The sequence below is a fragment of the Apodemus sylvaticus genome, chromosome 14, assembly GCF_947179515.1.
Source record: "Apodemus sylvaticus chromosome 14, mApoSyl1.1, whole genome shotgun sequence".
Lineage (NCBI taxonomy): Eukaryota > Metazoa > Chordata > Mammalia > Rodentia > Muridae > Apodemus > Apodemus sylvaticus.
This window is the reverse complement of record NC_067485.1, coordinates 37,094,256-37,122,115: the sequence shown is the minus strand read 5'-3', so window position 1 is coordinate 37,122,115 and position 27,860 is coordinate 37,094,256. Positions and strand designations below refer to the sequence as shown.

The following is a 27,860-nucleotide window of genomic DNA, read 5'->3' as shown; positions in this document are numbered from 1 at the left end:
ATACAGTCACGGCTCTAGAATCCAACGTAAAGCATCCTGAGATACTACATGCTGTCATACTGTATGTAGCATAGAAAACTCAGTGGGAGGTTAAGTCTTTACTAATGCTGCTAGTGTTCTACTGAATGGATGCAGTGCCTTCCAATCAACCAAAGCAGCCAGATGTGGACTCCCTAATGCTAGTTAAGTACTTCTGAGAGTTCTAAACACTCTACTTCCCCCGGCACCAGACTTCCGACACTCTTTCTCTTTTACTATTTCAGCCATTCCTCAGCGCACAGCTCAATGGCACTTGCAGCACCCATGAGCATGCTTCCTTCGCTGGTCTCTCATTCTGAAACTTGCCTGAAAGAGAATCTTAGTGATGCATAAAGCAAAAGCTGCATCAGCATCTACAAATACAATACAGTTTCAAAATAATCAAAGAAAATATATTTTAGTAGCTATTAACTCTTTTACATATATATCATATTTTAATTTGTAAGTTGTTCCAAAGGCCAAAGGTCATTTGGCTGATTTAAATAAGCAGCTGCTCCACTTTATTAAAATAACTATTGCAATGGTAAGCAGTTTAGAATTGCTAGTCATGTGACTGCCATTAGGGATGGCTAGCATCATTCCCAAACAAAATCAGATTGATGATTTATTTTAATAAGTTGCAGACAGCCGAGATCATAAATGACATCACCTTAATCCACTGCTGAGAGGAGACACTGAACAGATGAAGTGCTGTTTAGAGTCAGCGTTGCCCTGACTTGGGGACAGAAGGATTAATGAGAAAATGAGAATGTGCCACATGGTGCTGCTGGGCGGCTCACCATGGTCTCAGCGCATGCAAAGCCCCAGGGCCCCACCTGGTACCCTAACTGTGCACTTATGTTGCATTGCACCTTGGCCATTCCTATTCATGCTGATTCCGAGTATCACTTCCTCTCACTGTTGCACACCTCTGCAGTGCCCCAGCACTCAACTGTGAAGACTCCAGCGCTCCACTCTTCTGGAACACAAGATCCATGCTGCTAAAACCACAGAGAGTAAATTATTTGTCACCCAACGGGGAGCCAATTCGGTTCCATGAGGATGACATCATGCCCATTTTACCAATAACAATGGCACTAACAAGAACTTGTAATCAACAAACCTCAGGCCTCTCCTAGCCCTGGCAGGTGCAACTCTCTTTATGCTAAAAATAAGCCAACATTAGCTTCAGCTCCAAACTAGTTCTTTCATCACAATGCTAAGCAGAAGTTGGCTACCATAAGGCAGTGCAGCTGCTGCCGCCGAGGCCGCTTCTGCAGATGCCTGCATTAATTGTATCAAGGACATACTGAACTAAGTGCTTGTTCAGCACAATGGCTATTGGGGAGCAGCTGGAGGCACAAGACAAACTGTCTTGAAGGGAATGTCCCAGCCCAGTGTGTAAATTACAATGATGAAGTACAAAGAGTCTAAGTTTAAGGGTCTGATATAACTGCAGAGTGGGGCAAAAATTTAGTGTTATCAGTGGAGGCCAGATCCAATAAATAAGGAAGAGAGACTTGCCGATTTCCCCACCACTGCAGTTCCTGCTGCAGGAGATACTGAGACCCATTTCCACACAGGAGGAAGAGGAACTCCTTCCTCACTGGGAAACACCAATGGCGCTGACTCTGACCCTCTTGCATGTGCAGATCAGAATGCAGTCCCCTCATTTATGGGAAAATGTGCATGTGACCATTTGCATTAATAAGTGGCAAAATCAGAACAGCCTCCTTTACTACACATAAGCAATACTTGACTGAAAATTAAAGAGAGTTGCACCTGGGTTAACTCAAGCAGGCCCCTATAAGCTTCACTGTCTGCTCTTCGGGCATTTTCTCCTCTTACATTAGTGAATCTCCGTGAACAGGGTGATTAACCACTATTCCAGGTGACAGGTAATTACCAAACCTCTGATCATAGGACTTTAGATAGGGAGGGAGGAAATGTGCCTGCAAACCAATCTGGAGCATCCTCAGTGACTTTGCTACTATGGACAGAACATGAGCCGAGACAACAGGTCAGGTTCAGATTCTGAAGTCACGGTTTCTCTCTCAGTCTCTGCCAGGGTCTCTGCAATCACATTCATCTTCTCTAGAAGAGTAGAACGAAGGGGCCCACATCCATGAATTAGTCTGGAAACTGGCCTGACAGCAGGCAGTGGATGCAATAACAAGATCCCCGTGACTTGATCCTCGCATAAGCCTCTGTGCAAAGATCCTCAGATGTAAATTCAATCCTTGGGAAATTAAAATTGCTCTTTATTTTGAGGAATTAAGAAATAGTTAAAAATGAGAATAATGAGAAATGAATGTCAACCATCCACATAGTACAAGTACAATTTGTTTTTATTTCAGCTAAATTCTAAGGTAGTGGAGCATATTAAAGTAGTAGATATTCTGTTAGGAACTGAAAAGGATCCTCAAACATGACTAACTGCACCTGTACCCAGCTTGGACCCCAAACCCTCACTGCCAGAAGCTCCATTTCTGAGTCAGTACAGAATTTCCCAGCAATATGGTCATCACGGCAAAACATTGTTACTGTCATCCACAAACCACCATACCACACATTTAGATACAATACCAACTAATTTCATGTCCAAGCCCAGATGATCTAAGAGGCTAAGATGTAAGCCATCTACCCGACTTTATCCTAATAGACACAACTTAAGTGAACTCACTCTAGTAACAAGACCTTATAGTTTAGAAAACATTAAATAATATCTCTATGAATAGTTGAAGAATTAAAACAAATTCAAACATGAAAGAAAACAATTTGTTGAATAAAACAAAAAGCAAGGCAACTCTCATGTCCCCATGGGCCTTTATGATGCCTGTCCTGAGAAATGGTTCTTTGAGGGTACATGGTATCTGACAGCTCTATTAGCTCTGGAGCCTTACCCAGTATGTTTATTTTAATAGGTTTCCCTTATAAGCAGCTGCCTGAGATGCTAGCTTTTTCTTTCTTCCTTGGGCCTTTCGTAAATATTTGAAGCAACCACTCATTAACCGCGGCGCATCTATTCAGTCCTGTTGGAAGGCTGTGAGTTGGAACTGACTTTTCTTTTACTTTGCTATCTATTGGCCATACCAGAAAACCCCTGCTGTTTGGGTTCAATCTGTCAAGGTTCAAATTATCCTCCAACTGAGAGCTAATCAAGGGCGTCTGACCTGGTTTGCAAATAAACTAGGAACAAAAGTGGGTTTATTTTTTTCTTTCTAGGGACCCTTAGTTCTCACAAACTGAAGCAAAATACAAACACACCACAAATGCAATTGCCTAAAATCAGAAACAGGCACAACTATCCCCTGAAGATGGATGGGATTTACCAAGCCCTTAGTCTCAAGCTATGAATCCATTTTTTATAGAAACTGCTTTGCAAATACATTTCAAATTAAAAGTCACAGTTCATTTAACACAAGTCTGCAGCTAGCAGAGAATGTAGGTGTGAAATACTGGAGCTCCCCACGGAGGACACTGGAGACTACAAGTACCTTCGTGGATGCCAAGCTTCAAGTTGCTGGGTACACATGGCAGAATTAAACTTTCCACACCATCAACATCACTACAGTAGTCATATATAGACTTCTACACTATGAAATATGAAATAGTTTTCTTTTAAATTTTTCCTGTTGCCTCGGCTGCTGCTGTTTTGGACAGGTTTCACCCTGGCACTCACACTGGAATATTAATAATATATCTCAATACATTAAGGTGCCAGGGACAGAAATTATACCTTGGGTTCTTTTATTAGGTATCTAATCTTAGAAAACAGCCTAGGACAACAGAGCTGAAGACACAGGCAAAGCTTGAGGACATCATCCTAGAACACTGTGACCGAAGGTCTAGGGAGTGATATCAACTGACGAAATGACCGACTTATTCCAATGCAGTTAACTGCACTGCAGCCCCAGTGCTGTTTGCAGCACCCAGTGTCCAAACACAGCACTTTCCCGAGAGGAAGCAAAGCCACTTCCTTGAGTGGCTCCGCAAGGAAGGCTCTGCATCTTAAACTCTTCCACCAGCAGCAGACAGGGATGGCTGCTCCAGCAGCCTGGAGACACTGAGCGAACAGAAGGATGGGATGAAAGGCCAGGAGAGAGGGAAAGTACGAAGATGACCTTGTACTCAACTCACAGTCAACACAGAGAGTGATAAAGCAGCGCACCTTGCCAGTCATAGTCAAAAGCACACAGCAGTCATCACAGTGCAAACGGGAAAAAAAAAAACAATAAAATCTGAGGTGTACAAGGATTCGCCGACGTGGCTTATAAAATAAGGCTTTGTTTATTTCTGTTAACTGTTTTGTGGAGATTTTAAAGATTAATTTTATTTTTAATTCTGTATACACATGTAAGTCTGTGTTTGTGTGAATATTGGTTCCTGTGGAGCTAGAGTTTCAGGCTATTCCCAGCAGCCTGACCCGGGTGGTGGGGATCAGACTCTGGTCTTCTTCAAGAGCAGCACACACTCTGAACTACTGAGCTCTCTCTCCAGGCATAGGTTAGTGGTTTTGATTCCTGGAATCCATGTTTAAGAAAACTCACCAGTACCATGGTTGAACACATATGATATCAGGAATTAGATGATCCCCGGTTTATAAAAGATCTGGTTTCACCTAGAATACGTCCTGCTGAGCTGCCATTAGGTGCTCTCTTTGTCCACAGCATCCTGGGTAATACACCAGCTATTCTGGAAGACCATAGGATTTAGTACTCTAATGTTTTACTAAAACAAAACAAAAAAAACCCATCCTGTTTTTTTCTAAATTTCTATATGACTAAATTAGAAATTACTCATTGTTGGTTCTCATGTTCCAGCACTCATCAGAAAAAAATGCAAAATATTAATAGCACTATCTCCATATCACGAATCCTCTACTTAGGAGCATTTGACAAATGACCTTAAATAAACTAATAGTAACAACAACCAAGACTGACATCCACACTGACTTCACCTAATGTGCCATTAAAGAAAATCGTGATTTTCTTTAAAAAAAAAAAAAAAAGAAAATCATGATTTTCTCTTGTGTTTATTCAAAGTAAGCTACTTTAAAGGTCATCAATTTAAGTCAAGAAACATGCAATAAAATACAAAATGTTAGTCAACCTGAGAAATAACATAGCTTTTCAAAATTAACACAGAAAGCTATTTTTCACATGACTAAAATATTTATGAATTTATAAAAAGCATACATTACTTGAAAATCCAGTTCTAAAAATATTGCTGGATACATTCAAATATTGAACTAATCATGTTAGAGAAGTTATTTAAAAATCTTTATTCAATTTATTCTCCACTTAACACTGAGCCAAGCTCCTCCCATTGCCCCCTCTTTTACATAAACTAATTACATAGTGAATTACATCTGAAAGTCAGTGCAATCATAACTAAAGGTCAGACCATCGAATGTAAGTTATTTCAAGTCTGAAAAATAAAGCCCAGATGTTACTACAGTGAACAAATATAGATATAAAAATGGAAATGAATTCACTTGCTACAGTTTATATCAACCCCATTTTCCCCCAAAGAAACTGATCTTTGCTTCTTAAATCATTTTTTCAACAATCCTATGTAAAAGATTGTCTTTGCTTGCTATTCTTTGTTTATGTAATATAGATAAGTATATGCTAACATTCACGTGTCCAATCTATGTTGTTCTCCCAAATGACCTCATGGCTGCGAACAATTAAGGCTACTAGGATGGCAATCCCTTCCAACCTGAGGATCCGGACATGTATAAGGTTCCTTCTGAGAAAATTCCCTACAGAGGCTGCTAAGGCTTCCTATGTAATTATGAGAATCATCACGGCACACAACGTGCACTCATTCAAAGCACATTTACTGAACATGAATTGAAACTTGGGGAGAAGTGAGCCCCAGGCAGTACTCACTGCCAAGGCAGCCAAGTGGAAGGCATCCGTAGAGCACGCTGAATCTAGCAAGCTCTGTCACCACAGAGAAACAAAGAATTCTCTACGGCTTGGGCCAGACTATGCAGCTAAAATACAGCTATTCGACCAAAATATGAAGGGCCATGCCAATCACGTCGTTCTCTGGGACCTTTCTACCCTCTGTGACCTCAGACCCTTGACTGAGGATGACCTGGGAGCTTAACAATGCAGACTCCCAGGCCCGACCCAACTAACCAGTGTAGCATTGCCAAGTCAGAGAAATACCAAGGCCATCTACACATACTTTGCAACATGGAAAACACGCTTGAAATCCAATTTTTCTTCTGAAAAGGCTACCCAGGCATGGACATGTGAGGCATGAATATGTATGCATATGGGCATTAAAAGCACAGTGTAAGGAACACAGCGTAATTCTCAGGCTGCACCATGTAAATCTCAGGTCATTCCTCCTTGTTCACTTCTTTTGAGTTTAGTCAGATAAACTAAAGTATGTCTTCAACTGTGTAAGGATGCAGTAAGATCAGGATTATGGTTTTAAGAATTGCTGCCCTATCACCAAGAACCGTGAAGTGTGGAAAAGGCCCAAACTTACAACCAGTGGTTCTTAGCTTGCCGTACACAGCTGTGTAAGCCAGTGTGCACACTGATAACAGGAAGATTGGATTACTGTACAATATTTTCTCATGTTGATCAAGAACAGGATAGGTGCTACTGTGCGCCCACACAGTTGGCTCAGTGACTTTAAGAAGACCATTTATTCTCTTTCCTTCTCAGTTTTCCCATCTGGAAACTGGAAGCAAGCCTATTAGCAGGCAGGCGGTATGGAAGCTGCCATTGCAGAGCCGGTGTCTGTGCGACTCAGAAGAGGCTCACTAAAGGGTCCCTTCCTGTTACAGTGATCAAGACGGAGGGGAGAAAGAGGAAGGCTGCATTCCTTACAACTTTTATCCTATATGACATCACTGCTTCCTCTAAAGTACATACAATTTATATTTAGTATCCTTTTTCTTTATTCATTTTCCTTTTGCTATTGAGCTAGTGAGAATACCTGTTTAATTCACCACTGAATTCTAAGAATTTAGCATGACAAATGCTATATATTGGGCCCAGAACAAGTATTTGCTGGAGGAACATGAGTAAAATGATAATCTATAAATTAATAGGCTCCTATGGCACCTTTCTTGTTGTAGTGGGGTGCTATTTGGAGTAGTCAATTTCAGAAAGGAGAATGGGATGGATCCTCCATTCCCCAAAAGGAAGAACAAAGAACCACCTTGCAAGGGAGTGATATTTAAGTCTTATCCTTTATATTGAGATTATAAGGACAAAATTCCTGTCCCTTTCCTCCCTCCAAGACCTCCTATAATACCCCTGGCTGATCTTCAAAATCATGGCCTCATTTTCATTAATTATTTTTTTACTTATTTTCTATATTCTCTGTTTACATTCTAAAAGAGGACTTATGGAACATATGGGGGGACTGGGAAAGGGGAAAGATTTTCATTAATTATTATTGCATGCATACATGCATGACAAGTTTTTTCTGTACGTATCCCACACTGATCTGAAACTTGCCATCCTCCGATTCATCCTGAGTGAAGGAACTGCAGGCAAGCCACCTAATTTGGCATCTCCCCAAATAGTCATGCAAAAGCCATGGAGAGCCCTGTCATAGGAAAGCGCGGGAAACACATGGGCCAGTAAAGTGCCCCAAGCATAGCCGTGGAGAGCGGAGTTTAGATCCCCAGTACACAGGTAATATAAGAACTGTGCATGGCAGTGTGAATCTATAACCCAGGACTAGGGAGATGGGGATTAGAAAATCCTTGGAACTCATTGCCCAGACCGACTAGACAAATCAGTGAGCTCCAGAATCAATGAAAGATCCATCACAAAAAGTAGGTGGAAGATAACCTCTGAACTCTGTACACATGCAAGCACCCGCACACCAAAAAAAGGCAAAGAGAAAGCTAGGTTCCGTGAGTAAGGGGACAGAGCAGGCAGAGCTGGTGTGAGAAGAGGATGCAGCCAGAGGCTACTGCCCAGCAGGGGCCAAGTGCACCCTCCACTCAGGGCAAGCCGCTTTGCTCCCTCCTGGTGCAGAGCACACCCCTTGGCCTCTCCTAAGAGGTTGCTGCTTTTATCTTCCTGCTCACAACCTTCCTTTCCCTAAACTCCTATTCTCAACTGTTATCTTATACCCTGCAAATGAATAAATTAGATGTTTCCCAAGCTAGTAGAGATGTAGATGTCTACAATATAAAAATTTAAATCTTCTTAAATTAATCGTTCAAAAAAATACAGACAAAATTACAAACACCAACACACTACTTCAGGGCTTATGTAAATAAAAGGTCTGTGGTGGTTTGAATGAGAGTGTCTCCCCCTAGGCTCAGGTATTTGTACACTTGCTCCCCAACTGGTGGCTATGTTTGGGGAGGTAGCGCTGACTGCTTAGAGGAAGGACATCACTGGAGGTGAGCTTCCAGAATTCATAGCCTGGCCCCACTTCCAGTTCTCTCTCTGCTTTGTTTGCATTGAAGAAATGATTTCTCGGCCTCCTGCTCCTGCTCACCATGATGGACAAAAGAAATTTTTATTTCTATAAGTTGCCTTAGACAGTGTCTTATTATAGCAATTAATACAAATCTAATTAGTTCATTAGCACCGATCAATGGATTATTTCCATAATACAAGGCATGTTTGTTTTATAAAACATGTTTAAAGGGAGTTAAAGATCTCTTGATTCTGCTAATTATAAGAAATTCTGCTTTCAAAGAATCAAGTCATTCTCATCAAAATACATGATATTAAAAAAAAGAATTTTAGTAAAATTAAAAACCAGGCCCAGAAAATATCTAGGCCATTGATTCCTAAAATTATGGAGTTTTTAAAATATATATATTTCCTAACATATAGCTCCCTTAGTCTATTCATAGAGCAATTATAAAACATCTTGGAGTAAGTAATTTATAAACAGCATATATTTGTTATCCACAGAGGCTGGAATAATTTCTGGCAGAAAATCCAGGCAGATTCATGCTCTGATTCAATGACGAGGCCTCTGGCTGCATTCTCACACATGAAGGGTACAGGAAGCAAGTATGCTCACAGGGTTTCCTCCAGGCCTCACTTACAACTGTCTGGGTTCACATGCTAGGTACCTCCCAATACAACCCTCTAATAGCATCAGGGATTTAACAGGAACTTAGGGATTCTAGAAGGTGACAAACGTTCAGACCATAGGAAAGTCCTGGTGAACTATCAGAGCCTTTTATGGGGGTAGAACTGTAGAATCGGTATTCTAAATGCTTCTTTAAACAATGGATGCTGGTACTTTGATGCAAGCATCATCTGCATCCAACACAAAGTTCAAATTGAAGCTTCACCATAAAAAGGCAGGGACTTTAGGAGCAGGGAAGGTCTTAAGGTTCCTTTCCATCCCTTCCATAATTACCTCCAGAGCACACAGCAACAAGCTGCCACTGGAAACAGAGAACTGGGCCCCTACCAGACTGTCAGCCAGTCCTGGACTGCCCTTTTCACAACTATGAGTACTTAACTTTCTGTTCTTTGTAAATTACCAGGTCTGTGTCACTTTGCTGTTTATGAGACAGGATCTTACTATGTAAACCTGGTTGGCTTGGAACTTACTGTAAAGATCAGGCTGGCCTTGAACCCACACAGTCCTATTAGCCTCTACCTGTGGAGTGCTGGAATAAAAGGTATGCCCCTCTATTCCCTGCCATTTTGTTTTTGTGATGGTGTCCTACTGTGTTATTCAGGCTAGTGTTAAACTCTAGAATTCAAGCAATCCTCCTTCCTCAGCTACCTGAATACACAGGAATCTGGATATCCAGCACCATGTCTAGGAGTCTGTGGTGTTTTATTGTAGAAGCACAAATGTAAGAATACATAAAAATGATAGAACTGATACACATAACATGGAAAACTTCAGGCAAGATTTTTGTTATCCCACATAAATACTGAATTTCTTCACTCTTTCACTAAGTATTCGGATCAAATGTTAGCATTATTTTAGTCATAATACTTCTGCAAACAAAGTCTCCAGAGGTGGTCTACATTTGACCTTCATTCCAGTTATGGGTGGTGAGTTATTTGAGAAAAAATACATAATACCAGGTGTATGACAAAGCTACTGGATCAAGAATTTGGCCAGATATTTGCATTTCAACCAATGGTCTAGAGATCAGACTCCTTCTGAGGTTTAAAACTCACATCTATAGTTACATCTTAGCAATACTCAGTTTCCTTGACTAGAAACTCAACATATTAATAAGATCAGGTTAGCGTTCCTAGTTGGCACAAATGTCATGGGAATTTTTCTGTTTTTAACGAAACCTGCTCCAGAAGATGAAACCCATATTTGGCACTAGGATGGAGCCAAGAACCTGCGGCAAGGCAGGTAGGTCATAGAGTATGGGAGATCCTACCTCTATTACTCTGCTAAGGGGCGTAGCATCAAATAACTCCCAGTGATATACTGCTATGCCCACAGATTAGTACATCTCAAAACCCTCACTGGGAAGGTACTTTTTGGCAGTGAATGGTGATAAACGTAAAGACTCACCACTCGTCAAGGGAAAAAGAGTAAGAGGCTACAGAGCATTCTCAAATGGAGAATCTATATGGAATACCCTCCTCCCAAGGCACAGTATGATTGCAGAAAAGAGATGGAAAGATGGCAAGAGCTGGAATCAGTAAAAGATCACAATAAAACTGTGCTTTCCAGACACAACAGGGCAGTTCCACATGTAAACCAGCAATGCTTGTGACAATGTGCACAACACTGTGCAATCACAAGCCAAACAAAAATCCCAGCCTGGAGAGGGAGGAAGGTATAAAATCCTCCCCCTATCTATGGGATTGTTGGTAATTTATAGATGCTGGAAGAGGAAGAACCCATTTTCTTTAAGGGTATGGTCCTGAAAGGTTGAATACATTCCAGCATATAGCCCCACACTCAAGACTAAGTACTGGCTTCTTGTTTAATTGTTGTTTGAGGACATGCATGAAGTCAGGTGGATAGGAAATGGAGATGGAGTCTGGGAGAAGTTGACATTCTCAAGAATCAATATTATATTTTTTAGAAGAACTAACTGTAAAGATGTTGGGTAGGGGCAGAGCTCTGGAGTGGACCTCCACTATCACCTACTCACCTACTCACCTACACACACACACACAGACACACACACAGACACACACACACACAATTATTTAATCACTCAATTCATTTAATCATCAACTTCTTTTTACTCCAATACATCGTCACTGTTGGATTTTCTAGCCTCTGGCTTTCACCCTGCTCTTGTTAACACTATCAGAAATGATACATTAAAAGGTATGTGTTCCCAAGTCAGCAACCTAAATCAAACTTTTTTCCTATATCACAAGCAGTAAGGAATGTGTTAGGACTGACCAAGAGATATAAAGAGCAGATGGAGGGCAACAAGTAACAAGAAATACCGGATTTATAACCTCTGCAGACAGCCAAGGTCCCGCTAACAAACATTGTTTTTCATGCAGAAAATTGTGCTCACCATACGTGACATTGTGTAAGGGTGTTTACGGCAATTTAATATCCACGGGAGCAGGAGAAGAAATTTAATAAGTTTTCAAATGAAATGAACTGACAGCCAGTGTGAGAAACTGCAGACTCTGCAGAATGAGCACAAGCTGCTGGCACCACAGAGTAGTGCTTCTCCCCAGAAAACATCCCACGAAGGTCAGGTTCAGAAACCACCAGGTAACAGTTACAGCTTTCCAGGGTGGTTAAAATTCCCCAAAACAACCTTGCTCACTAATTTACAACTTTCAAAGTTGACCAAAACCACCCCGAAAATGGATCCGCCTCAATTCAAACTCTAAAAATGCACCCTTGGGGGAACTTGTGTCCCATTGTCACCCAGAGTGATTTGCAGAATGCTGCTAAGAATGCAAAATCACAAAGAAAATGCATATTTTATGTACTAGTCGTTAATGTTGAGCTAAGTACACATACCCTATTCATAAAGAGGTAGATACCTGTGCACTGGCAGCAAATGAGTCTCCAGTTATTTCTAAGCTGAAAATCTAGGGTAGCCATCACTACTAAACATCTATGTCATACGATACAGTCTGTGTTCAATTAACTACATTAGAGGAACTCTGAAATCCAGTTACATTTCCTGCTCATTTCCAAAACATGGATTTTTCCATCCAACCTTTTCCTTACAGGCTCCAAGAAGCACATAGAATTACGTGAGGCTTGATGATTTCTATGTTTGCCACTCACACAACAATTACTGAATACTGGCCAACTGATACACACCACCACATATGCTTTATCCTAATGTCTTTTATAAAAGCTGCCCTGGACCAATCATGGAATATACTGAAACCAAAGCCGTTCTACAATACAAGCCTACTGGCAGAAATACAAACTGCGTCCAACAAATGCTCAGGAAATATCTATTGAGTGAACAGCAGCCATATAGTTCCAATAGTCAGATTAATTCAGGACCACATCACAGGTCTCTAGGACAACATACATCCTGATATTCTAAATGGTATCTTGATCTTAAGGGTCATTAGAGATGACCACGGCTCATCACTGAGGGCCAATGGCCATCCAGTCTCTACACAGTGACCATTGTTTAATTAGTAGGCTGATGCGCAAGGACTGCCAGTGTTAGGGACCTAAAGGCTGCCAAGGAGGTACACCACTATTGTTAATTGGGCATGCTTTTATACTCCAAATTTTTAAAAGTTCAATGAGCTCTTACAGCCTAAGCCTTACTTCGTGGTTCTGTATACTTAATGTTTCATCATTCCAAAACCAGGTATGGTAATGCATGCTCTTAATGCCAGCATTTTGAAGGCAGAGGCGGGAGTTTCAGAAGTACAAGGTTATTCTCACCTACTAGCAAGTTGTAGGCCATCGAGGGCTAGGTGAAACACTGTCATCACTTCCACTTGTACCCTCCTTCTAAACAGAGAGGAGTGCCTTAAAACACAGTCCATGTGGTTTTAATCTTTTTAATCCCTACACTTTGCAAAGTAAGTACTCCATAACTGTCAGCTGTGTCTTCGATCTTATCTGCATGATGATAAATGAGCCTGCTAGTCTCCCAAGCCTACAAGCATGTAGATGTCTCACAGTACACTATATATTTGACTCATGAAATTATAAAACTTACTCTTTCCCTACTTTTCTAGATTGTCAGGATCCCCAGGTCAGTAAAATTATCTCCTTCCTCTCTTTCAAAGTAGGCGGCGCTTGATGCAGGTTTCGTTTGCCATTATATGTGATTATTTAATGTGTGGGACTTAAATCCCTTCTAGAGTTGAGAATATATAGCAAGCATACATATGCAAGTAATCTATAAGAGACATTTACTTGATTATTTTATTTGAATACTGTGAAAATGAAAAGATAAGGGAATTAGATATTTAACTGCCATACAAATTAATATGATGCCATTATTGGTCTCTTTTTCATCTTGGAGCAAAAATATTATATAGTAATCATCACTAGAGGTGACAGTCAAATGGGCTTTATGTAAGTGCCACAACTGAGCAATGTAGGTAAGACAACAGAAAATCCAATATTGCTCCCAGCCTTAACTATCCAACATAGAGCAGAAAGTAATGTTCTTCTTCTCATTGTTTTGCACAATTAATCTTAGCCATAACAGACAGTGCTCTTTGCCAGCCTAGAGCCCCAAATATGATTTTTAAAATTTCAGCACTAATACTGAAATCACTAGGCATCAAAATTTGTCTTTTTATTCTGAATACTTCATCCATATTTTACATTATATCCTGTAACTGATTAATGTCACATCCCTTGCAAGGGGTTTTCAGATTTATGAGGGCAGGAAAAGGTGTGTGTTGTAGGAGAGGGGGCAGGGAGAGCAACACACAAACGAGATCTAGAAAAGCACACCAAAGCTGTGCAAACGGCCCATTCATCATTCCCACGTTTTGATGCAAAGACAGCAATGGAAGGTGCTGTTTCCACACCACTCGCCCTGCACACACACAAAGGCTTGCTCCATTGAGAACACAACTGAAGCTGATTGATTAGCTGCTAGAGAAAAATCAATACAAATATCCTAGAAAACACCAGCCTGTGAATTCATTCTGGCTCCAACAAAGTCCTGGTCACTGCTTGACATGTTCTTCTAGATATCTAAAAATGCAGCTACACGGAACCCAGCAATCTCAGCCCAGGGACCACAGTTAATCCCTATGATTTCATTAAAGGAGAAAAAAAAACTGACTCAGCAAAGAGAAGGAGACAGGAAGACAATTTCCCAACATACAAATGTAGATATACCTCCAAACTGAAAAACACTGAGAAAGTAGAAAGTCAATGAAAAATGCCCAGAGGACTAAAGTGAAGAAAAAACAGGGAAAGCAGGTAAGAATCAACTAAACATTTAACTTTATGCATTAAAGAAATTAAGATTTCTCTTTATGAACTATAATCTTGACTTTAACATGCCATTCAAAAGTTGATAAGCACACTTTTGGAAGGCGAATGCAGGGGCAGCAGATTCAATACCACTGGAGGCCATTTCATCCCTAATGATTTCCTGACTGGTTTACATCCTCTTCTGTGCACTGCTTGCCTTTCAAGTGGCCTTTAGTTGGCACACTCACTATGGAGATAGGAGATAATTTTTCATAAACAAAGCATTTCAAGAATATGCTACTAAGGAAAAATAACATAGTTATTGTATATTCTATTATATGACAGAAACCTGGCTTCTAATCCTAGTCTGTCCAAGTTTAATTTAAAAAAATCATTTATATTACTGCCACACAGAAGATAGTAAACAAAATAAGAAAAGGAAAGAAAGAAATGCCATGGAAACAGGGTGGAGTGGCACATTTACTTCTAGCACTCTGAAGGCAAAAGCAAGAAGATTGTTCAGGTTTGAGGCCGTCCTGGTTCACATAGCAAGTTCTATGTCCCAAACAGGAAGATCTTGTGTTAAAAAACAGAAAAGGAAAAGGGAGAGGTAGGGAAGGGAAGAGGATTGGGGGTACCATCTTAAGGAAGGAAATTTACCGTGCTAATAAAGGAATTTACTGGTAGCAGACTTACACTTCATCTCAAAGTACTCTTCATAGACAGAGCCATGCTTCTTACTTATAATGGAGCCATCTAAATAATGGTTTTAGATCAAAGGCTCATGAATTATTAAAGAATAAAGAAAAGTTACAAATAATAAAATAGAACATTTCTTCCGTTATGTTACCTATAAAATTATCTTTTGTGATTTGATAATGCAAACTTTAAAACTCATTAAAGCCCTTAAAGATTCAAGGTCCTTTGTAGAAACAAAGATAGGGCTACCCATTCAAGGTGCTTAGAGTGTGAGCTTACAAACTGGTATTTCCTATCATCAGAAATTAAGTGACTATCATATTAACTAGCTCATCTATAGAGAATTTTCTTATAAACCGTATTTTAAAGCAAAAATAACCCGGTGATTGGATCCCAGACATCTACATGTTACAGATGCTACAAAGTTCTATGCAAAGGAGGTTTTTCCTCCTTGATTCATTTACAACTCCTTCACAGTAAGAACCATTATCTACTTCCTTCCCTTCACACAGCCACTATCATACATACACTTTCTAGAATTCTTACAACAGATAATGCTAAATTAGCAGAGAGGACAAACACAGCTTGGAGAGGCCAGACAGCCAGTTCAGGTCACCTGGCTATGAGCAACGGAGCAGTGTTCCAAACCCAAACTGCCTACAGCAACCCTCCTGCACACAGTGGTCTCCTAGCGAGGTCTGACCTCAGTGCTTCAGCACCAAAGGCACATGCCAACCAAATGAGCCTGCAGCAGTCTGTGAACCAGAGTTTCAGTATCAATTCTAAGACACAGATGATACGAAGGCAAGTTTCAAGCTTACAAGGCTAAGACCCAGTTCAAATGAAAATAACATACAAACCTCTAATGACAATAATGTACGATCTTCTGGAACTTTCTACATAGCCAGCCACTAAGTGTTGCTGGCCTGTGATAAGCCCACGTCAGTCACCATCATTAGCCTAACACTGCACAGCTGACACTACCAACTACCCCAAAAGAAACTGCATGCTGCTCAGAAGAGAAATAAGATTGCTGAGGTGGAAATATTTACAAAAGTTCCCCAACCAATTTAATAAATGTTCACTTTCTCTTCAGCCCTGTAGGAGACAGGAGTGGGTCCATACAAAGCCATGATGCAAGCCCGTCAAAAGTATGGTTCAAGTATGAAGTAAGAACGAAACTTCTTAACGTCCTAAATAGCTATTTTATCTTTATAGTTTTCATTTCAAGTGAAATGAGATAGGTTTTTTAAGTTTATGCAATTTCATAATGTTGAAAACTATGCTTCCTATACTTGTCGAGGTTAACACATAAATCAGTTATACTTAATATCTCCTTTAAAGACAGATACATGGAAACTGAGCTCCAGTCAAAAGCACCAGCCAACATGACCAGGTGCACAGAGCAGGTTTGTATCCAAACTCCTGTCCCTTCTGAAAAAGGCTTTCAGGAATCACACCAAAGAAAAAGACAATCTCTCAGCGCTTCCCAGAACACATAAAACCTAACAATAAAAGCAGAGTGTTACCAAGAGCCAACAAGAACATCAGTGCCTGCTGAATGTGAACATGGCAAAGGAATACGTAAAAAAGAAATGGGTTTTAATAATGGTTTTATGTCAATAAATGACATAAATGTCATTTTTATGTATTTTTTTGTTACATGAAGCATTCCAAACTCATACTGATAAAAGCTTTCGATAGATTGAATAAAGGAATGTGTTTGGAACACAAACATTGTGACATTTAGGGTTTAAGTACTGAATGCATTTTTCCAAGTTACTTGCTAAGAGGAAAAGTACATTGCCAGTAACTATTAACCTACAAGAAAAGGAGACAATAGGCAACCCGAATGTTAGGTTTAAAAACATAGCACTGTTATATACACAGATTAAAACAAAGACAAAAGAGGAAGTTCCTGGCTTAACCAGTTATGTGTCAAAACAACTGTGACTCATGTTAAAGATAAGCTGTGCTGTTTGCCAGGGCAGGAGCTAGTGACTCAGGCAGCACTGGCAGCCCAGGAGAAGGTTCCTCTCAGAACCCACCAGAACCACTCACTCTTCCCTGGCCAGCACATCTGTATTTCCTTCACTCTGCAAAAAACCCTAAGACATTCCCAGCTGTGTGGATCTCTCTCCCTCCCTGCCCCCCTCCCATTCACGCTTGCTTTCCTTTTCCATGATATCTAGACATGGATGATGTTGCAACGTGTTTACCTGAGTGGCTAAATAAAAAAATGATGCAAGACCATAACCAATAGAAATACAGCTTAAGCAATTAAATCAGATATTGTGCTGTGGTAGCTGAGCACACATAGACACACACACACACTCACACACACACACACTTCAGACAGCTAAAGAAACTGAAATCTTTAAAGGGAAGAATTTCTTAGGAGATGAATATGACTTATTAAGAAGACAACTTCATACATAATTCTAGAAACTCTTACCTTGAAAGGACTGCTTGGCTCTCTCCACGAGTTCATCAGTGGGATAGCTGGCCAGGTTTCCTCTGGCGTGTTTAGTTTTGCAGTAGGTACAAGCATTGAGACACCTGTTCAAACGGGAGCATTAAAGAAGGCTCAAAAACTTAAAGACATGGCACACATAAACTGGCAGATAGAACAAACAGTGCAGTGACATTTTAGTAACATTTGCTTAATTTATATGAGATACAAAAATAATTATCTAAATGATTCATATTTACCTTCCATGAGGGCAGAGTTGCTAAGCCTTGTGACTTTAACTATGAGAAAATGATCATAGAAAGCCACAGATTATCCTAAAACACACAACTGTACAAGGAGCAAAGTTTGTAAGTACTTTATGATTAAACACGTATTTTTTTTCAGAACCCAAGTTTATAAACTCCATGATTAATCAAATGAAATTCAAAACAGCAGGTTTAAAAAAAATTCATAAACCACCAAAAATTTATTTGGCCATCAAATAACTAGAAAAATTTTAGTATTGCTTTTATATATCTTTTTATTAGGAATATTGAACTATATTCATTGAACCTTTAGCTACCGATTTAAAAATAAATGAATAGGCAACACTGGTTTTGCAAAACTAGAAACTATTAGAAAACTTCCCACTACTTTTTTGCTCTGCGAGGAAGCTATCAAGATGCGCCTGTGACTTACATGAGCCAGAGAAACAAACAGGATGGCAAGACAAGTTGTGAGAAATGTCAAAACCCATTCATGTCCCAGTCGTCTTCATCCATGGTTCAAAGCTACTTTTCCAACTAGAATAGTGATCCCTTTAGTTTAAAAGTACAATTTAAATAAATGTACTACAAAATAAAAAAAAAAGTTTTTAATATACAAAACAATGAGGTGTAAGAACACTGGAGGAAACAGAAGTGGTCTATCCTCATGGTTCTGTATCTATTGTAAGGAACAAGGCCATCAAAAGACCGCTATCACATAAATGCTTTAAATTTCCAAATTGTAAAAGCAGAATTTGACAAATGAACCTTACCAACATGATTTTACTGGTATCTAACTGTGAGATATATATGAATTACTGGCCATATTAGTCAAACCAACAATGTCTAATGTCTTAGAGTTTTGGATGTAACACTATGGAACAGTTAACACATATATTTTGAAAAGTATTTTATTATGTACCTAAGATTGATCATTAACTACCAACACTGTCTTCCCAAGCAATTTATATTTAATTTAAAACACTGAGGACCTTCTGTATTTTTGGAAGAATGATGCTTGGCTATGCTGTCCATAGATGACAACCCTTCTGTTTCCTCCTCACTAAGGAAAAAACCTGTTAAATTTGGTATACAGGTTCTCCTTTGGCCTTGTGGGGGGCGGGGGGCAGCAGAGCATATTATCAACAAGGTCTCCCAGATTTCAAGTGTATGGGTCTTTCCTTTGAACAAGCACCTGGACTAAATGTGAATCAAGTACCCTAGGGGTAGATTGCTAGAGCCTTAAAAGTAAGGCTCTGGGTTTGATTTCCAGTATGAAAAACAAAGAAAAACAAACACCCAAAACAATAGGAATCATCCTAGCTGTGTACAAATGAAGACAGAAGGTGCTCGTCCCACAGGAGCTAAGGTGAAGCAGTGCATATTTACCAACACTTATTCTCAGAAATAAGGCCATTTGTTTAAAATTTGTGCATCTCTGCCTCAGTCTGAGAGCATGGAGCCAGGCTTCCTGTCCGCACTGGCCTTTGCCTGTGCCTGCATGCCTGCTGTCAGTCATCTGTTGGTGTCATCTTCTTGCTCTGCCATGTCATAATGACTTGTTCTGTTTCACACTCTGGAACTCAATTCCCAGTACTGTGCTGGAACACTGGGAGTCCGGTGTGCTCTCTGCCTCTTCCTCACGTGTTCTCATGGACCTGGGATTCCCCTCTAACTGGTATTCACTGAACTCAGCACTGTTCCAGGCAAGCTGCCACATCAGGCTCTAATGCTACTTCAGGGACCTTGTTCTGCTTTTTGTCCCATCCAGATGAGGGGCAATGACAAGTCCTGGGACAATCTTGAGAGAAGCCATTGGCACTTCTGACTGGAGTTGCTTCTTAAAAACCACCACTCCAAAGGAAAGGGTGTGGAAAGAAAAACGGGCAGAAGGAAAGTGGAAGGAGTATTTTAAACAAAACATACGAGAACTGATAAGGCTAAACTGTTTAGAAAAGCTTTTTACAGCTGGTAAATTTTCCATAGTAGTCATTTGGTGTTTATGCACTGTCATGTGACAAGTATCCCCAGGTTGGTGGATTACATGTACTGTATGCCCAACTCTGTGGACCATGTGTACTGTATGCCCAACTCTGTGGACCATGTGTACTGTATGTCCAACTCTGTGGACCATGTGTACTGTATGTCCAACTCTGTGGACCATGTGTACTGTATGTCCAACTCTGTGGACCATGTGTACTGTATGTCCAACTCTGTGGACCATGTGTACTGTATGCCCAACTCTGTGGATCATGTGTACTGTATGTCTAACTCTGTGGAACACATGTATTGAGGACATCTTAGCTTAAAAGCAGGTATGGAAACCAAGCACCAGTTCCATACTGTCAATAATAAAGTGAAGATTCTTTCACTTCAGGAAAACCTGCTTGTGAAAATGTACTAAAAAGGAAAAATGAGTGATATTCAAAATATTCCTAATAGAAAAGCCAGAATATATAAATACTATATTAGGAATTCAAAATATTCTTCACTCAACCACTCTTCCACATTGTTGATGAGATATTTTGAATTCTAAATTTCCATTGAATAAGATTCTTATCTCTTAAAAAAAAAAAAAAACCTTGCTACTGTTAGCAACCTTAAACTCAACAATTCTAAGGTGCACCTTTCTGTATCTAAAGTGCATACTTCTGTAAACATGTCACAACAGGACCAACTTATGCAGTAAGTCTTATGTCTACTTCTAAATAGGAGGGGTTTGGTATAATACAGAGGAAAATCACAGTGCCAAGGCACTAAGAATGAGCTTTTTGATGTTTTAAAACAATTTTTTTTGCAGTCACCATGAACTGTGTTGACCAATCATTTCAACACTTTAAAATAAGAGAATTCATAATAGACACTTTCAATTGTCCATAGGCAATTAAGTAACTGTCCAAGAGTAAGACTGAGCCAGTTTCTTTAACAGTCAGAAAACAAAAGATCTTTGAAAACTCACCACTGAAAGCCAAAACCAAACCAAGGCAGGCACTGAACTGCAAGGATGCAGGAAATCCTGCACCGACCCTGGCTGTGGTGACAGAAGACAGCGCTCAGCACACCTACACATCTTGTGAGCTGGCCATGGGCCAAGAAACACTAACCAGCTCAGGAGCAGAGAGATGAGGCTGAACTCATCAGTGCGGCCCTGAAGCCTGCGAGAGCACATTCAGGACAGCACTTTTAAACTACAGAGAGCAAACAATGAAATTACAAGGTAGTTCCAAAATCATGAGTTACCAAAAGACTGGAACACAGGAGAATATACTGATGCAATAGCTGACCACATGAAGCAAATAAAAACAACCCCCCTTAGCACAGTGTTTTCAAAAACTTTAGATATTGTAAATTCAAGAATAATTTAAAAACCTTAGTTCCACTCTAAAACAGAATTCACATTATCTGTTTGTAAGGGAGAGGGGCAGAGTGAGAATCATCATGTGACTGAGGCTCCTGTTCCTCCTTGATTCTGGGTTAAGGATACATTTGAATATGCAAAACCACTGGAGAATAAAACATTAACACTGATGTATAAATAACTCAAACAGTGTGGTGCAGCCCCTTTATATACTTTAATATACTTTATAAAAATTTAAGTATACTTCATATACTTTAATCCTTACTTTTTTAAGTTGCTATAGCATAAAAATTTTTAGAAGCTTCAAGTATGACAAAATAATAAGCTCTTAGAGCTAAGTCTTGGAAAAGCTACGCTGTGACCTGCCCATGTTCTTTTGCACCAAGGTATCATCATGCAAAGGAAAAATAAAAATCCAGTAAACAACTTCCACAGGATAAAGGTTGAGGCAGACCTGGCTGTCAAATAGTACCTATTGTGCCTCCTCATCAGCATTTTAAAGGACTTTTCCAAGAAAAGGACCAAGTGTTTGAACTAACAAACTTCTTGGTATAGAAGATGTTATAAGCAGACCCATGAACTCTTCAGGTAATAAAGAGATGTCTGCTGCCAAGGCTGAAAACCTAAGCAAAGGAAAATGGAGCACCAGAAACACAACAGAAGTAAAGCTCTGGAATGAGGAAGGCTTTGGCTTGCTCATACCTGGATTCTCTGGACCTCATCACTGACTATTGAGTTCCAATAAACACTAGAGTTTCCATGATAACTCAGTACCATCTTCCACTATGCCCTTTCAGGACTTCAGTCTCCTGCATGTTTAAAAGTACACTACAGGGCCAGAGAGATAGATGGCTCAGTGGTTAAGAGCACTGACTGCTCTTCCAAAGGTCCTGAGTTCAAATCCCATCAGTCATATGGTGGCTCGCAACCATCCATAATGAGATCTGATGCCCTCTTCTGCAGTGTCTAAAGACAGCTTACATATAATAAACAATCAAACAAAAAAATTTAAGCACACTATACAGACTACATCTCTATCCCCCTTATTCCATGCCTATGAGTTTCATTCTTTATTTCAAAAGACTGCATTAATGGGTTTTCACTCCCATGGATGTCATCTCCATTCTCTTTACTCTTATGATCAGCATCCATCGATTCCCATAAAACTCAAGACCTTTAACATGATTTGGTAGGAATGGCAGCTAATAATAACAAAAGGTGGCCATATGGTTGCCTGATACAAAGTTAGACATCTTATATAATAAAGATGTAAGCAGCATAACCTGGATCTTTCATAAAGGAAACTAAAGATCAAAAGGATTATAAACTGTGCCCAAAGCTACACAGAACCAAGTCCGACTCAATTTCTTCCTTCTTCTTTTCTTTATGTGATACTGAAGACCACACCCAAGAGCTTAAGCAAGTTAATCTTGTGCTATTATAACCCCACAGCACAAATTGACTTCTGCATTGCTCTAATAACACAAAAACTAACTCTATGTGAGAATATATACTGATTGCATAAGTCTTTAAAAGCCTTACAGTTGTGCCTGGCTGAGAATGAGCCCTTGCTATATGACAGTGGAGACTTAGGTTCAAATCCTCAACACACTTGTAAAAAGCTAGATATAGCTACCCATGCAACTATAAATACACAGTGTGGCTGAATGGAGACAGGAAGACTGCTCAAGTGTCTGGGCCACCAGCCTAGCTCCGGGTTCAATGAGAGACACTAATTTAAAGAAAGAACGAAGGGACTCATAAAGGAAGGCACAATGTTCTGGCGTTTCCATATGCCCAGTGTCTATACACAGCCCTGGCATACATCTACAAATTAACACCTTAGGGCTGCCTTCATAAGCACGCAGCAATCTTTGCTGTGTGCCACAACCTTTAACACAGTGCTTGCAATCCACTAAAACTCCAACAAATACTTGGTGCTACTGGAGATCTCACAGTGAACTAGACAAGCTTTCAAACTATAGCACAGTATAGCTAGACGCATGCTATGCCAGGAGTTCCTCAGTAAACAACACAAAGATAAAGAGAAGACATCATGCCTAGCAACAAGAACTTTCTCTAAAGTTAAACTACCTTGTACTGACATTACCAGTTCTTAAGTTATTTATTTTTGATTTGAGGTTGCATCATTTTACCTTCCCTTTCTTCCCTCTGAATGCTTCCATATAAATGGCCTGCTTTTCATTAATTATTCACACACACACACACACACACACACACACACACACGCACACGCACACGCACACGCACACGCACACTCCTAAAAGCATAAATACAGTCTGCTCAGTCTATAATAATGTTTGTACATATGTATTCAGGGCTGACCATTGGATAACTAAGTTGGTATGTTCTTCCCTAGAGACTATTTCTCTCTCTCTCAGCTTTTCCTAATTGCCTGCAATTTCTTGTGTAGGTTTCAAGTCTCATTGGCTTTCCCCCAACCTCATCAGCATGTTTGCTGCTGTTGTCCGTCTCCGCTCTTGTTTATGTAGTTATGCTGGTGAGACATGGGTCTGGCTTCTGACATTCCTAGGAGACACAATCTCACCAGAAACTCCCTGTTCCTCCAGGCTCTTGCAATCTTTCCACTCCTGTTTCTGAGATGATTACTGCCTTAAAGGTACAGGAGCTGTAATGCAGCCTACTCTGTTTTGAATATTGCAGCTTTCTGTAATAGTCTCTGTTGAAGAGAACTTTCTGGTAATGCTGGGTGAGCACTACACTCGTCAGTGTGGATACAGAAACACTGTTACTATTTTAAAACACAAAGATAAATACCAAAATAAAAAGAACACAAAATACAAGCGTATACATACAATTTCATGAAACTCATATTTTACTTATATTTCAGTTCTCTGGAGACCAGAAAGAGCCACTGAAGTCTCTGGAACCTATTTGCATACATCATTCTTTATTATATCCCCAAATTTTCCGAATAAGTCTAAAAAACTCCTCAGAATTTAAAATGTACAAAAATAATGGCAAGAAAACATCTTTGTTCAATTGAGTATTGCCCTAGTTAGTGAATATATCAGCTGATCGAGTACATCACACACACTGGTGACAGCAATGATTCCAGGTCAGTTACCCATGTTTTCTATTTATATCTCACAGCTTACTTCTGGGAAGTAGTCTTGTGCCCACAGCACCAGAAACTGTTTTATAGAGGTGTTTATTAAACAGCAAAGTAAAAGATAAGCAAGAAGAAGCAAGTCCTTTTACCATGATATATATATATGACTATACTGAATATTGCTAGAGAGATACTGCTTAATGCTTAAGATAGAGCATTTTTCTTTTATAGATTTGTAACAAGCTTGTGAACAGGACCATTTGTTACAGTCCATGCCTCAAGAGACAAAAAGATTATAGAGCAGGCATACTAGAAAGGCCTTGTAGAAGGGACCATGTAGAGAACTGTTTACATTTCTGAATTTTTGGAAAAATAATCAAACAAAAATAGAAATGAAAAACTTCAAGCATAATACTCAACAGGGTCATTCTTTAATTTTACAGCTAAAAAATAAATATGGCAAAATTTTGCTAATAGAATCCAAGAAGAAGACACAGATTGGAAATACAGTCTCTTCCTGGCTAAAGACAGCATTCCCATATGCACAGGTCCCAGAGAACCAGTAAACCTCCAGAAGGATTTACAAGTGTAGGAGAGCAGGGTGGATGCATGGGCAATGCCCATGTTCTGGGGAAAGAGAAATCCTTTCAGTTGAGTTGTTTTATTTTAAATGGTTACTTGTATCGTACATAAAAAAAAAAAAAACCTAATCTCAAATGTTTAGGGAAAGACAAAGATTTATTCCATTTATTATCTATGTATCTATCTATCTATCTATCTATCTATCTACCTACCTACCTACCTATGTGTGAATGTACATCACTATGTGTATAGGTGTTCATGGAGACCAATAGATACATTACAATTCCCTAGAACTAGAGTTCCCCATGGCTGTGAGCCATCCAACATGATGTTGGGGAACCAACTGTGGCCCTCCCTCCATAAGGGAATGAAGTGCTCATAACTGCTGAGTCATCACTCTGGTGTACTATCACCTTATTTCTGTTGGTGGGATTTGTTGTTGCTGTTGTTGTTGTTGTTGTTGTTGTTATAAGTTGAAAAACAGTTCACACTGAGGATAATGCATCAGGAAGTGAAGAGATGGCTCCATAATTTAGAACACCTTCTAGTCTTGCAAAGACCCAGGTCTGGTTCCCAACATCCACATGGCAGTTCACGATTCTAACTTTAGGTCCATCACTTGCTGAACTCAAAAGGGACACAAATAGTGCACAGACATTTACAGAGGCTAAACAACCATATGCATGAAATAAATAAATCCAAACAAAATTTTAATGAAAATAAGAAACCAAAGGCCTTGCTGACACACGGCAGTCCTGGCAGGCCTACAGAACTTGCCCTCACTCTGAGAAATCAAAACTGTCTCTGCCAGTGCACTTTCATGCTCTAGAGTAGGACAATGGGGTTAAACATATACCTGATTTTTTATTTCAGTCTTTGGGGACCATAAAAACATTTTCCCAGTTCCACACACACAGGATACTATGTGGTGCTGAGGTGATCTTTTTATGTTAAACCTTATGACCAAAGTTGAGAGCTGAAACCTTATATTGCATCCACACAAACACTCTGGTGTAAACAGAAAAGAGCCAGATAGACCTAAAACAATGAACATCTGTAATATTATGGAGAAACTTTGCATATGAAGAAATTAAGGTAAGTGTTTTGTTAACCAGGTACAAGAATGGAGGTTTTTTGTTTTGTTTTGTTCTGTTTTGAGGATTTCTGTTGACTGACTCTGAAGAAAAGAGGAAACAAAATTCTGCCAGTTGTAGAGATGGGAAGTAACACAGTGGCTACAGAACACAAATTGATAAAGAAGAAATGTGATATGATTCAGAAAAACCATAGAAACAAAAGAACAACACACAAACATATACAAATTTGTTCAACAATGTTTGTAGTAAATATTGTCTCATAGCAAAAATGCCAAAGACACTCAAATATTGATCAGAATTAGAATATACAAAGTAAATCTGATAGGTACTTAGTACCTGACCTTGAAAACTGAAATCTGCCACATGCTATCCCTAAGGAAAATCATAAATGTAAAACACTAAGTGTAAAAAGCAAATCACAAAAGAACAAAGAGAAGTGACTTCAAGTGAAAGGTAAATAGTGCAGCCAAACTCAGATGCAGAAAGCGGGAGAGTGCCAGGGACGACGACAAGAGGGAGCAGGGAGACCGCTGTTTAATGAACACAATATAAGCTTGGGGAAATAGAGTCGGGTGTCAAATGGTGGGGAGGGCCTCCCAATAAACATTAAGACTGAGGTCACTGCTCCCAAACTGCATAACCAAGAGAAGTAAAATGCTTAGTTTTAAGGTGTGTGTGTGTGTAGGTGTGTGTGTAGGGGTGTGTGTGTGTGTGTGTGTGTGTGTGTGTGTGTTTGCGCCCGCCGCGCAATTTGAAGTAAGGAGAAAAGGTCTCCCTCTCTAATCCAGGATAGCCACTTGCTAATGTAGTCCAGGTTGGACTCAAACTCTCTGTGATCTTTCTACCCTAACCTCCTGAGTACTGGAGTTATAGTATGAGACACCAAGTGTAGTTTAAAACACATAGACTGGGAAGACAGCTTAGTTGATAAAACACTTGCCTAGCCAACTGAAGTCCCAGGCCAGTCAGAGACATCTCCCAAAGCCTCATATATGTGATTGACCTATAAGAGAGAAAGGTGGGGGGAGGGAGAGTGCAAGAGGGAAAGGGGGAAAAAGGAGAAGGCAGTGGAGGAGGAGAGAGGGAAAGAGAGAGGGACAGACAGACACACAGACATTGGAGAAACACAACAGACACTGGACTACTTAATAATACTAGATGATAATAATAGCTGAAAAAAGAGAATGAAATTCTATAGATAACTTCAGGAGTTTACAAATCACTGTGATCTGTTTCCTACAAGTCATACATAGCTGTTAAATTTCAACACAAACATGAAGAAACAGGACCCAAGAATTAGTTCTGTGTTGTCCCTATAATGACTGCCAAACAAATCCCATCCATAAATATAATGAAATGTATTAAACAACAGAAATGGTTCTTTCTTCCCAAAGCTCTTTACAAACAAACATAAAGCAAGAGCAGGTCCACATGTGCTGCTGGTGTTTCATCATTGACTGTTTTGTAGAGAACAAGACTGGTGTTGCCTGCACACTATTTCTCAGCATCAACACCCATTTTCTTATGCAATTTCAAGTTTGGTTGGCAGGTCAGAGACATTTTTTCCAACCACAGACAAAACGTCTTTTGATACTCAGAGAAAATGTTCAAGGAAATGTTCCCAATTAAAGACAACAAAAACAATGGCATGTAAGTGCATCAGCAGTCTAAGGAACAGCTGAGGTGACTTCAATTAACCCTGGGTAGGATGTGACAAGGTATTACCAACATACCTAGTCTATATCTGCAACCAGAGACTCAGAAATGCTTGCAGAAGGCCACAGCTCTAGGAAGGAGGCAGGCAGAAACTTTTGTTTTGTTGTTTTTGAGACAGGATCTCATAGCTCAGGCTGACCTTTTTAATTTACGACTTTTTTAAATAAAGAAAGGGAGTCGTGGATTGAGAGCACCGCCCATCATAATAGGAAGCCTGGTGATCAGAGAAGACAGGAGAATG

General features: G+C 39.8%; 1 protein-coding gene across 3 annotated transcripts in view; it reads right to left on the bottom strand.

Moving 5' to 3' along the window:
- The window catches only part of Cdkal1 (CDK5 regulatory subunit associated protein 1 like 1), a 535,629-nt gene that overhangs the window by 298,221 nt on the left and 209,548 nt on the right, over positions 1 to 27,860 (bottom strand). For all 3 annotated transcript variants that reach the window (XM_052156747.1, XM_052156748.1, XM_052156749.1), the window contains exon 9: positions 17,510 to 17,613. In XM_052156747.1, the coding sequence (XP_052012707.1) occupies positions 17,510 to 17,613 (104 nt within the window). The remainder of the gene's footprint in view (positions 1 to 17,509; positions 17,614 to 27,860) is intronic.